The 12,212-nt window shown below is 44.2% G+C and overlaps 1 protein-coding gene across 5 annotated transcripts in view; it reads right to left on the bottom strand.

Moving 5' to 3' along the window:
* Positions 1-12,212, bottom strand: part of SDCCAG8 (SHH signaling and ciliogenesis regulator SDCCAG8) — a 188,166-nt gene that overhangs the window by 64,803 nt on the left and 111,151 nt on the right. For 3 of the 5 annotated variants that reach the window (XM_036453530.2, XM_045587127.1, XM_045587128.1), the window contains exons 14-15: positions 11,165-11,292; positions 8,828-8,936 (exon numbers count right to left, since the gene is read on the bottom strand). In XM_036453530.2, coding sequence (XP_036309423.1) covers positions 8,828-8,936; positions 11,165-11,292 — 237 coding nt within the window. The remainder of the gene's footprint in view (positions 1-8,827; positions 8,937-11,164; positions 11,293-12,212) is intronic. The other 2 variants (XR_006742625.1, XR_006742626.1) reach the window with 1 other exon arrangement.

Below are 12,212 nucleotides of genomic sequence, written 5' to 3'. Positions count from 1 at the left end.
TAGCATTTTAACTTGTGGTTAAATTGTTATCAGTATTTATGTTATGAAGACTGCCTATGTATTGATCCTTGCTCTCTAAGTGGTATATTATGATTACATTGGCATTTGTGTGCGTTTATTTTCCCCGAATGAGTGGGCGTCAGTGTAAGAGCAACTGAGCGGCAAGCTACCTTTTCCGGTGGGAGACCCCCAAAAGCAGTATCTGTACTCCTTTCCGCTGTGGCCTCTGTTTTTCAAGAGAAGGGGCCTCCAGTCTCCTGCCTCGTGTGTGTACAACCTGACTGTCAGTGGCCTAGGGGCTAGGGGGAAGTGGAGGGTGCGGATCTCACCTTTCAGAATGCAGGCTTCCTCCTAATCCCTCTATTCTAGCGTCAGCGCCCCTATTCTAACCAGCGCCTGCTGGTTGACTCTCTTCTGAGAAGATGCCTCTAGTTTTCCGGGTGGAAGAGGGACAGTTACACCTGACTTCATGGGGGATAGGGGGGGGGGGGAAACTGTCCATTTAGGTTTCAGTCCTTGTACCACACCTGCCTTCCAAGCTAAGAGCAGGCAGCTTCCTCCACTTTGCTACACCAGGGACCATGCCCCCAACCTCCCCCTGCCTTCACACATTTCATTTGGGGCTATAGCTATCTACTCCGGTGATGGCTGACATCCCTATTCAGTGTCTTCGATGACTAAACTACCTCAAATCTCCAAATGTGAAGATCAGAAAGATGTCTGTCCAAGAAAAATCGTATCCTTGTCCTTCTTTGAATGTAACATGGTTCCCACGAATAGCATCTCTTCCTGGTTAGAACAGAGTTTAAAACTCTTGCATGTTAAATGATGAGTTAATGACTGGCTCGTTTCTCAAAGTTTAAAGACTTGCTGTAAAATTATTTCCCTCCAAAGAAAGGGTTCCTCCGTTTGGAGAGAAAGCCTGCCGTTGGTGGTGAAGAAAAGCTTTAACTTGGCTAATGGGATTCACCCCCAGGACCGGCTGCTTCCAGGGGGGAAGCCATCTCTCACCTTTAGTTCACCTCCGTCCTGTTTTGTTCTCATCTTGGTTCACCTGTCACGTCGCAGGGAGCTCGCCCTGATTAATACCTAGCGGTTCTCAATATGTCAGCACGTTTTCTGAAGCTACCTCTCACTTTTATGCATGCATTAGCCTCTAATTTATTCTTCAAAGCTGTGCTCTATGCCTCATCTTCCTTACTAGATTATACATGGGGGCATGGATTATCTCATTTTCAAGCTCAGATCAAACACTCAACCTACGTTTGCTTCTCCTAATAAGAATTTACTGATATTTGAAATAGCCTAAATGAATTAATGACTTACATGTCTCCTTTCAAAAATCACATACAATATAAGAAATAGGAGCAGTTTTCTAAGAAATCGTTAACTTTGTTTTCTCCCAAGACTAGTACCTCCTATCAAAATATGCACTATGCACTAAAATACAATTCTGAAAGGACAAAAATAAATAAATCCATAAACCAAATTAGGAAAAAAAAGTGCAGAATAATAATTATCTATTTTTAGGTACTTTTCCAAAACAAAAGTCACTTTTTAAAAAGAAAAACCACAATGGAAACATAGATTTTATAATCTAAAAATATAGCTCTAACTGGTTTGGCTCAGTGGATAGAGCATTGGCCTGTGGACTCAAGAGTCTCGAGTTTGATTCCAGTCAAGGGCATGTGTCTTGGTTGCGGGCACATCCCCAGTTGGGGGTATACCGGAGGCAGCCGATCAATGTTTCTCTCTCTTCCTCTCCCTTCTAAGTCTCTCAAAAACCAATAAAATCATATTAAAAATATGATGCTGATAAGACAGGAATTCCACTTTATAATTAAAAATATACTTTGGCCTGTGTACCACATATTAATATGGATTATCTCTATCTCTCAGTGTCAGGATTAGGAAATAAATTTTGCTTCTTTCCCCAGACTTTCTGAATTTTTACAATGGGCATGTATTTAAAACAAAAAGATAAAGTCACTTTTGTTTTTTAAAAAAATTCATAAAAGCAAAAAGAACTGAGAGCAAGTTTTTGAAAATTTACAAAAAGGAACTGGAAACACACAAGATGAAACGAAGGAAGATTAGAGATATTATTTAATAAAGTGCTATCCCCACTCTCCATCACAGTCTAATTAAAAAAAAAATACAAGTGATATGAAAAATAGTCCCAGAGGAGGAAACAAATGGCCGATAGACATTTATAAAGTATTCAATTTTGCTATTATTCAGAGAAATCCATAATAAGACCAGATTACAGTCATATATTTATTGCATGCCTACTCTATGCCAGATAGTGAAATCCATCCTTTATATTAATGGTCTCAATGAATCCTACAATGTAAGTGTTTATTTCCTTTTCTTGGACAAGCAAACACGATTTAATGATTTACCTAACATCACTCCAATGGCCATTAGCCAAGCTCAGACACAAACACAGGTCTCTCTTCAAGGGTGGTGCTACCCACTGTGCAAAATTGCCTCTCACTTTTTAAATTTAATGTCTCACTTCTCTCACGGATATGTGAACATATACACCACGAGCAGAATTCATTTAGTACTTAACACAGTAACACACATTAATAGTTTTTCAGGGGTTCATAGTCTTTGGACCAAAATAATCCCCATGTAGGCTTCTCCACTAACGGAATCATCAAAAATTCAGATTTATGTACAGAATTATCATTCTATTATTCATCACCGTTAAAAATTGGAAACATCTTAAATGTCTTGTGCATACAAATGATTCAATTAAAATTATAGTTCCAAAGCGTTTCGTGATCTAGAAAAATGTTCATGAGGCAACAGTAAGTGAAAGAGCAGAGTACAAACTGTATTGATAGTGTAAGCTCATTCACAATATAAATGTGGGCTTACAGACACATTTACATGCTCCCAGAAAATTAATCATAGTTAGCGGGATGGTACTGTCACAGAACGTGCCTTCTCTAATTCATCTTTGCATTTGCATCTAAATGCCCTATTTTGAGAATGCCTTTCTCCTAGAGTCACACAAATATAAGTGTCATTAGTATCGTACATCTTACTACCAGGTATTTTATTGCTGAAATATTTTTTTCTGCTTTGCATATTTTTGGAGCTTCCCCCCACCCCTTTATTTATAATGATAATTTGCCTACCAACTTCCAATGTTCAAAAAGAATTTGATAAGTGGACATGGACATGATCTTTTATCTGCCTTGAGCCAGTGGTATATTGAATGAAAGGATAGTTTGCAAAGTTGAAAGAGTAAACCTACAAATTTCTGGGTTAGTCTGAGATCACATCTGTGGCAGGATTATTCTAGTGTCACACAAAAGGGTAATTGACTTTAATCCACTTTCATAGAAAATGTAGGTGAATTCTGGCTTTACAGAAGCATGAACTTCCCCCTGCATTTTTATATACCAGCAATAGTGTGTAATTGCATTGGCATGAAATATAGTATTTTGCTAACATTAGGATTACAGCGATAATTGCTTTTTAAGAGAAGACATGACCCCTGATTTTTTTATTCTTTTAGATTCTCATTTGACTTTTGGTAACAATTAGCAGAGTCTGACACCAGTCTCCTCTTACAGAATATAATTTCTGTAGCATCTAAACAAGCAGAAAAAAAAACTAGTTCATCCGGGTGTGTGTTCTTTACTTCAATTAAACTCACACAGTTGGATACCTCCCGTTGCCAAAACAGTAATATAATTTATACATTATAGTCCACACAGTAAAACTCCACTAAAAGTCATTTAACAATATTTATAACGCCATAAAGTACAGTGTTAAAATATATGAACTGCAATATGTACCGAAATTATAAAATTTGTTTCTCATCATCAGTGATTAAAACCGGGATCATTGCTCTAGCCTCAATACCCACAACCCTGGTGGCAGATTAGGATTCAAATCTTAATGATCAATTTACAATTAACAAGATAGAAGTGAAACAAATTAAACCAACCATTATATATAACGAGACCCGGCGGACTCCCATTGTTCCTCTTAATTACAAAACGCAGATCACAAATCCACGACGGGCAGAGGGTTCGACACCGCTCCGCCAGCCCGGCAACCTGGGGAGTGACAGTGATGGAGGAGAAAGAACAGAAGCAAAACCCTGCCGCCCAGTTCTGCGCTCTACATCCTGTTCTTTATGACATAGGAGCGTGGAGAGGCCAAACCCCAGCAGGTGCTCAGGCCACGGCCACGGCCACGGCCCAGGCTCCCTCCAGCCAGCCCCAGCCTCACTGGGCATCCCAGTGCCTGGGAGGGGGGACCTTCTAACATTTGGACAAAGCAAAATCGCAGCAGCACGAAGGTATTTAAAAATCTCCACTTCCCAAGTTCAAAAACTCCCCTGCCCCTGCTTGGAGAACTGTCAGCGCCTGGGGAACCAAGGGGGAGGGGAGCTGAGGGTATCTGAGCTTCGGGGAGCATCAGCCAGAATGTCTGCCTGGTGTTAATGGAAAGGAAACGACGGATTCTCCTGTCTGGCCGTCAAACACGGCGAGACAGAATGCCCCAGACGTGCCAGTCACAGGCCCCGGATTAGGGACCTGCAACAGCAGCAGCAGCGTGGAATATGCAAGGTGCTAATGACAGGGCTTCAGAGAACAGAAGCAATCCGCACCACTATTGGGAGAAACACACACACCAGACACACGCTCACACCACACACATGCATGCACATGCGCGCACACACACATGCATGCACAAGCACACACACACACATGCACACATGCACCACACACGCACGTAGGCATGTGGGAACCGCTTCTGAACGCCTCCCTGTGAGGATGGGGTAGAGAGGCAGAGTGTACAGGCCCTGCTGGCCCCAGCTGTCACTTTCCTACTCATTCTGCACCGGCTCCAGTCACGTGACCAGGTCTGTGAGTAAAGAGAAAGCTTATTTCTCATGGAAGGAACCCATCATCGGTGTAATGTGGGATTCTGGATAACATGAAACTCTCAGAGAGATGCCACTAAGAAAAGACAGCAATAAAAATGTGCTTTCAGCTGTTGGTAGGCACGGAATTAAATACACCTGCTTTCAGGAAAAATCTTACCGTAGAAATCAGAAGCAAACTTGGATTGAATGTACCACATGGTTCAAATAGTCATTCTGGAGACTGAGTTCCAAACAACACTCTAAGATCTCACCTCAGAGTTCAGAGGAAATGGCTTATCCCTGAAGTTTAGGGAGTTTAGTAAGTTTATAATTTTTATTTCAAAAGGAACACTCCGAGCTCTTCAAGTTTTAAGGGTGGTTTCAAAGCAGAAAGCAGTATCAAAATGGAACGTTATATTTTGCATGGATTTTGAAAATCTCATAGTCTTTACATCAAGCCAGGGGGAATGAGGCTGGATAGAGAAATTTAAGAGTAAACAAACAAACAAAAAAATAACTCTAAAAATCACAATTTTCCCTGTGTACTATATTCTTTTTTTAAACAATATATTTTATTGATATTGTACAGAGAGGAAGGGAGAGAGAGAGTTAGAAACATCGATGAGAGAGAGTCATCAATCAGCTGCCTCTTGCACACCCGCCACTGGAGATATGCCCGCAACCAAGGTACATGCCCTTGACCGGAATCGAACCCGGGACCTTTCTGTCCCCAAACCGACGCTCTATCTATTGAGCCAAACCGGTTCGGCTGTGTATTATATTTTTATGAGACACATGAGATACGTATTTTATAAAGCTGAGAAGCCTTTTAAAGTTTTTTAAAGGAACAAGCCCTCGCCAGTTTGGCTCAGTGGATAGAGTGCCGGCCTGTAGACTGGAGGGTCCCAGCTTCGATTCCAGTCAAGGGCACATGCCCGGGTTGTGGGCTCGATCCCCAGTAGGGGGAGTGCAGGAGGCAGCCCATCAATGATTCTCTCTCATCATTGATGTTTCTCTCTCTCTTTCCCTCTCCCTTTCTCTCTGAAATCAATAAAGAAATATATTTAAAAAAAATAAAATAAAATACTGCACTTGTAAGAAAGATCTTCGGTTCTGGAATCAGCAATACCTATAATCAATAATCAACCACAAAGCAATCTTAAAATATGATATTGCAAATCCCAGAGCAATACAATTTTTCTTAAATCATATAATTCAGTTGGTTTGTTCCTAACAATTACTTATGCTTAGATTTATGTGAGGCAAATCAAACATTTCTGGTCAGGAAGAGCTCCTGTTGATATTTTATGACAAAATCACGTGTGTTTCCTTGTCAGACTTCCTGAAAATAGCTGGCATTGTGGGTCCTGAGCCTTCCCCTACCCAAACAAGATATTAAATTCGTATCTGCAGCCCGGCCAATGTGGCTCAGTGGTTGAGCGTCCACCTGTGAACCAGGAGGTCAGGGTTCAATTCCCGGTCAGGGCCCATGCCCGGGTTGTGGGTTCCATCCCCAGGGTGGGGGCGTGCGGGAGGCAGCCGATCAACGATTCCCTCTCATCATTGATGTTTCTCTCTCTCTCCCTCTCCCTTCCTCTCTGAGATCCATAATTGGTATTTGCTGAGAAGGAGCACATGCCAGTGCGGTTCTCAGTGGCTGTAGGAGCCTCTGCCTGCCTGAAGGCAGAGAGAACTGAAATCATAAGCCTCCACACTGCCCCAAAGACCAGGGGTGGGGATTCTTAAAAAAAAAATCAAAAAAAAAATCTATATATATCTATATATATCTATCATATATAACTATATCTATATCTATATCTATATCTACATCTACATCTATATATCTATATCTGTATCTATATCTATTATATATCTATATCTATAATTGATTTTTTACAGAGAGGAAGAGAGAGGGATAGAAAGTTAGAAACATCGATGAGAGAGAATCATCAATCAGCTGCCTCTTGCACACCCCCTACTGGGGATGTGCCCGCAACCAAGGTACATGCCCTAGACCAGATTCGAACCTGGGACCTTTCAGTCCACAGACGGATGCTCTATCCACTGAGCCAAACCGGTTTCGGCAAGGGTGGGGATTCTAACGCTAAGTCAGCTCACTGGTGGAGGTCGGGCTCAGCGTGATCAGATGCTCTGATCCACCCAGAAACCTTTCTGAATGAGACACCTGAGTCAGTAGACAAGCTTGCTGGGCCAGATCGCTTGCTCTGTGCACATCTAAGTGAGTTTCAGAAAAACACAGAAGCTAAGATATGCAGGTCACTTTCTCCTTAGGTCAGTGGTCGGCAAACCGTGGCTCGCAAGCCACAGGAAGCTCTTTGGCCCCTTGAGTGTGGCTCTTCCACAAAATACCATGTCCTGAGTGAATCTATTTTGAAGAAGTGGCGTTAAAAGAAGGTTAAGTTTAAACAATGTGGCTCTCAAAAGCAATTTCAATCGTTGTGCTGTTGATATTTGGCTCTGTTGACTAATGAGTTTGCCGACCACTGCCTTAGGTTATAGTGTAATGTCACATTTGATATCTAGCTAGTTACGTGAATGTTGCCTTTGATAGTTCAATTCAAAGGATGCTGTCCAATAGCGCTCGTTTACAAGAGAGAACCACTGCTCAAACAGGTCAAATAAACTTCTCTGAGATAACAGTTCTTGTCAGAGCTGAGGTGGGAACTCAGGCTTGTTACAATGTGGAATATGAAATCATTCATGGAGATAATCCGATGAGAAAGTGTGCGGGAAAATTTCAATAAGATCCCAATCAGTGCGTTTCTAAAGGAGTAGCGTCCATATAAAATGCATGCCGGCTATCTCATTAAAATAAAATATTTTTAGAAAGAGAAGGAAAGGATGGTTTTAGCTTATTTATTACAAAGTATCACCTTTCAACTATTATTTTTGGACCTAAAAGTGGCGTGTGTGTGTGTGTGTGTGTGTGTGTGTGTGTGTGTGTGTGTGTGTGTGTGTGTGTGTAAAGAGAACTGTGGTGATGGATGAAAATGTCACACATAACAACGTAAGGCCTGAAAACTGCTTGGCTCGTCTGCATCCATTGTTAGAAGTTTGCCATCTTGCCCTTTGTGTTGTGAAATTTCCCAGTTTTCGATCCTAACCATTACGAAAGTCAAATAACAGCACAAATTCATAATTACAAGAAAAAAAAACAAACACCCAGGTATCTGTGTGGACAACTAAGAAGATATTCATACAGAGAAAGTATTTTCCCAGGAAACATATCGCCATACATAGGAGTCCGACCTTACCCATGGGGATATATTCTAAAACCCCAGTGGATGCTTAAAAAATCTTTTTCTTCGTGTACATTCAGACCTTTGATAAAATTTAATTTATACGTTGGGCACAGTAAGGGATGGATAATAACTATTATAAAATAAAATAATTATAACAATATCCTATAATAAAAGCCACGTGACTGTGGTCTCTTTCACTTTCCTCATCTCTCAAAATGCCTCATTAGACTGTGGTTCCCTTTCTGTTAAAGGAAGCACTTACAGCTTCTCTGTGGCATGTCTGAATTGCCAGCAGTTCTCGTTTGGTGCTTTGGGGCCATCATTGAGTAAAATAAAGGTGATTGCCCAGCCGGTGCGGCTCAGTGAGTTGAGCATCAACCTATGAACCAGGAGGTCGAGGTTTGATTCCCAATCAGGGCACAAGCATGGGTTATGGGTTTGGTCCCCAGGAGGGGACGTGCAGGAGGCAGCCGATCAATGATTCTCTCTCATCATTGATGTCTCTCTCTCCCTTCCTCTCTGAAATCAACAAAAATATGTATGAAAAACAAAAGAGTAAAACTATGAACAGACATTCGACTGTAAAATAGTGGAAATGCTGTCTTTTTTAAAGAAAAGTTACAGAATTTAAACCAACAGCGCTCGGGAAGTATTATATAATAGCACCTACCTGCTCTTCTGAGAGATTTGTTCCAGTTTCTTGGCTAACGTAGAGCACTCTTCCTTTAACTTGGTCAAAAATGCATTCTGGGAGGTCAGCAGTGAGTACTGTTCACTTTCTAGAAATAACAATAACCCCCCCACCAACAGGAGATGTTTATGGCTGTGGCTCTGCAGTGCTTCCATATGTAGACAGTAAACGCGCTAAGACGCTACCCACATCCCATATGCTACGAGGTCACGTTCAATGTCCTCAGTCAAAGGGCCGCCCACCTGGTGAGACTCTGAATCTTGGGAGACATCTACTTTTCGAATCATTACTCACCAGAAACATTTCTGATCACACCAGCGTGGTGTAATGTTTCAACATGTTACCAGATTACCCAATACCCCGGTGGAGCCCTATAGGCTTCTATCTTGCCATACGCAAGCTATGGTATTTTCTATTTGGACAATTTTACTGTAAAGTGTCCAAAATTATGACAATCAGGAGGTATTGAGGAACTCCATTTATGCTGACATTCATGCTTGATGTCCCCTGTTTGCTCAGATATCCCATTACCCACCCTCTCAACCTTTGTCCTTATGAAGGTGAGATGTGTCATTTGATTTCACTGTCAACAGTATGAGCTTCACTGAAGATCTGGTCAAAGAAACTGAAGCGAGTGTGGGACTTTTGTGCAATCTAAGAGGAAGTGTTAAGATGGTCCTAACATAAGGTGACCAGACCTCCCGCTTTTGGCGGGACAGTCCCGATTTTCCAAAAATCGGAACTGTTTTAAAACGCCGAGGGACGTGGGACAAACTGTTAAAAATAGGGACTGTCCCGCCAAAAGCGGGACACCTGGTCACCTTATTCTAACAGAGACATAATCTTATATGCTCGCAGATCTGCCCAACTCTCTGAGCCCGAGGATCCTGCCAGTAGTGGAGGCAAGCCATAACGTAGCCCCCAACTTCTTCCTTTCTTTCTTTTCATGGAAAACATCTAAAAAGTCTGGTGACTTTTCATTTTTATCTGGACAAATGCTGTTAGGAGGAAGTCTCTATTACGTTGCTGGAGGAAATTGCGTGACTCAATGCAACGTTTACCTCTTCGTAAGTAAAGAGATTATTCAATGAAGGACGCGTTAGCGATGTTTCCTCTTAGAAGGGGCAGTAAGATTTGGACCGGGCCATCAGACGCAGTGGACATTAAATCAGGTGAAAATTGCCTTTAAGTGTGAGGCTTCCGTTTCTTTTCCATTTTAGCAGAAAGCTCTTTGAGCAAAATAAATCAAAAGCACTGGGGAGTAAGCCACCTTTTCCTGCAAGAGGCGGATCGATGGAACTTCTGTCTTGCGGGGACCATCGGCCTGGGGTCTGTGACGTGGAATGATAATGAGTGTGGCCGCCTTGTTGTGACTGACACCACAGTCTGCGAACACACAACTCGCAAGTGACAGGAAGGCCCGAGTCACACAGGGCCAGTTTCCAAGTGCAATTTTACTTTCAAATCAAAGGTAAGGAGTTGCCGGCCAACTGGGCCTGCAGGATCGTGCCAACGCGATGAGGATGAGAGATGGCAATTTTTAGCCGAGCCGCCAGCTGTGGCGGATGCCTTGATGCCCCGGATCCGTGCATTGCAGCAGCGGTTGTGAGAACTTGAAGAATGCAACGGATTAAACATCGCCCGCGCCTGGGAGGGAAGGAGGCAGGGGTGGCCGTGCAAATGCTAAAAATGTTAGAAGCCGCAAAGATTAAATAAAGGAACGGATTCCATTTGGAGCCGCTGAATGGCATCCAGCTGCGACCGTGAATTAAGAGCCGATTAATGGCGAGGGCTCTTCCCCGGTTTGGATGGGGACGCGGACTCATTAGGCTGTTAGGGGCGCTCTAATGCGCGTTCTGCGGGGGCCGCTCCGTGCTATTCGGGGGACCTTTAACGGGGGGAGCTCGGAGCGCTCCCCGCGGCGCCTCGGATGCTATTTTCTCTCCGCGGCATGTGTGCCCGCCGAGCCGGGCCAACAGCGAGCCGCCCTTTGTGTCTCCGCTTTGTTGTGGTCCCGCTCAGCTTTTCCGTCCCTCGCACACAGGTAAATAAACTCATAATCCAGATGGTGCAGCAGATGTGAGAGCAGCACTCCGAAATCAACCAGACCGTGGGCACCGCTTCCCGCGTTCACTTTTAAACGCTAACTAATATGTAATCCGGAGTCTCCGGGGCGGGGAGCATCTGCTCCCTTCGGCCAGCCAAAGGTTACAGGTGTTCCTGATGTCATTTCACAGTGAGGCGTGGGCCCGGCTGGCGGGCGCCGGCCGGCTCTGCGCCCCCCCCCCCCATCGGCCCCCCCGGCCCCCCACCTACCGGTCCTGTCATGCTGGGCCTCCATTTGCTGCATCTTCTGCGTCAGCTCCTGCTGCCTTTGCTGGGCCTGAAGGGCTTGGGCCTTGGCTTCGCTGCTGAGGCTCTGCTGAATGCTCTCTTTTTCCAGTCTGCGGGGCAGGGAGGAGGCGGGGTTCAGTCTACAGATGCACGCCTGCACCCCCGTCCCCCCGACCCCTCCAGGGCCACAGGGAGCTGAGATGCAGGAAATCGTTCAGCCTAAGAAACAATAGTCTTGCCAAAAGCGGTGTGGCTCAGTGGATAGAGCGTCGGCCTGAGGACTGAAGGGTCCCAGGTTCGATTCCGGTCAAGGGCATGGACCTTGGTTGCAGGCACGTCCCCAGTAGGGGGTGTGCAAGAGGCAGCTGATGGTTGATTCTCTGTCATCGATGTTTCTGACTCTCTATCCCTCTCTCTTCCTCTCTGCAAAAAATCAATAAAATATATTTTTAAAAAAAGAAAGAAAAGAAACAATAGTCTTTCCACTCCCCCCACCACCCATCCCCCCCTCCCTCCTGCCCCCGCAATTAGGGGGGAAATCCGAAGGACCTTTCAGGCAATGCGAATACATCCTGTCCACCCAAATGGACTCAGGACTCAACTATCAACATCAAAAAATCGTGACACCTGAGGGATGGTATTTTGTAACCTTGAAACACGAACACCTTCTGCCATACTTTTTCTTGAATCTTCAACCCGAGGATATTTTCCATGGATGTTTAAAGAGAGTAGAAGAGAGGGAGAGGCAGAGAGAAACATCGATGTGAGAGAAGCACAACTGGTTGCCTCCGGCATGAGCCCTGACCAGAGCCCAGGCCTGGGAGGAGCCTGCAACCGAGGGACGTGCCCTTGACTGGAATCGAACCCGGGACCTTTTGGTCCGCCGGCCGATGCTCTATCCACTGAGCCACACGGGCCAGGGCTGCTTTAGCATTCGTCATGTTGTGTAGCCCTGGCGAGTCTTTTCTCTGATGCCTGGTTCCTATTTCCCAAAGACCCTGGAGCTGAAGGAACAGCAGGCTCAGGGTAT

Source organism: Pipistrellus kuhlii, unplaced genomic scaffold (assembly GCF_014108245.1).
Source record: "Pipistrellus kuhlii isolate mPipKuh1 unplaced genomic scaffold, mPipKuh1.p scaffold_m20_p_25, whole genome shotgun sequence".
NCBI classification, from domain to species: domain Eukaryota; kingdom Metazoa; phylum Chordata; class Mammalia; order Chiroptera; family Vespertilionidae; genus Pipistrellus; species Pipistrellus kuhlii.
The sequence above is the reverse complement of the archived record's forward strand: the minus strand, read 5'-3'. Positions and strand labels throughout refer to the sequence as shown.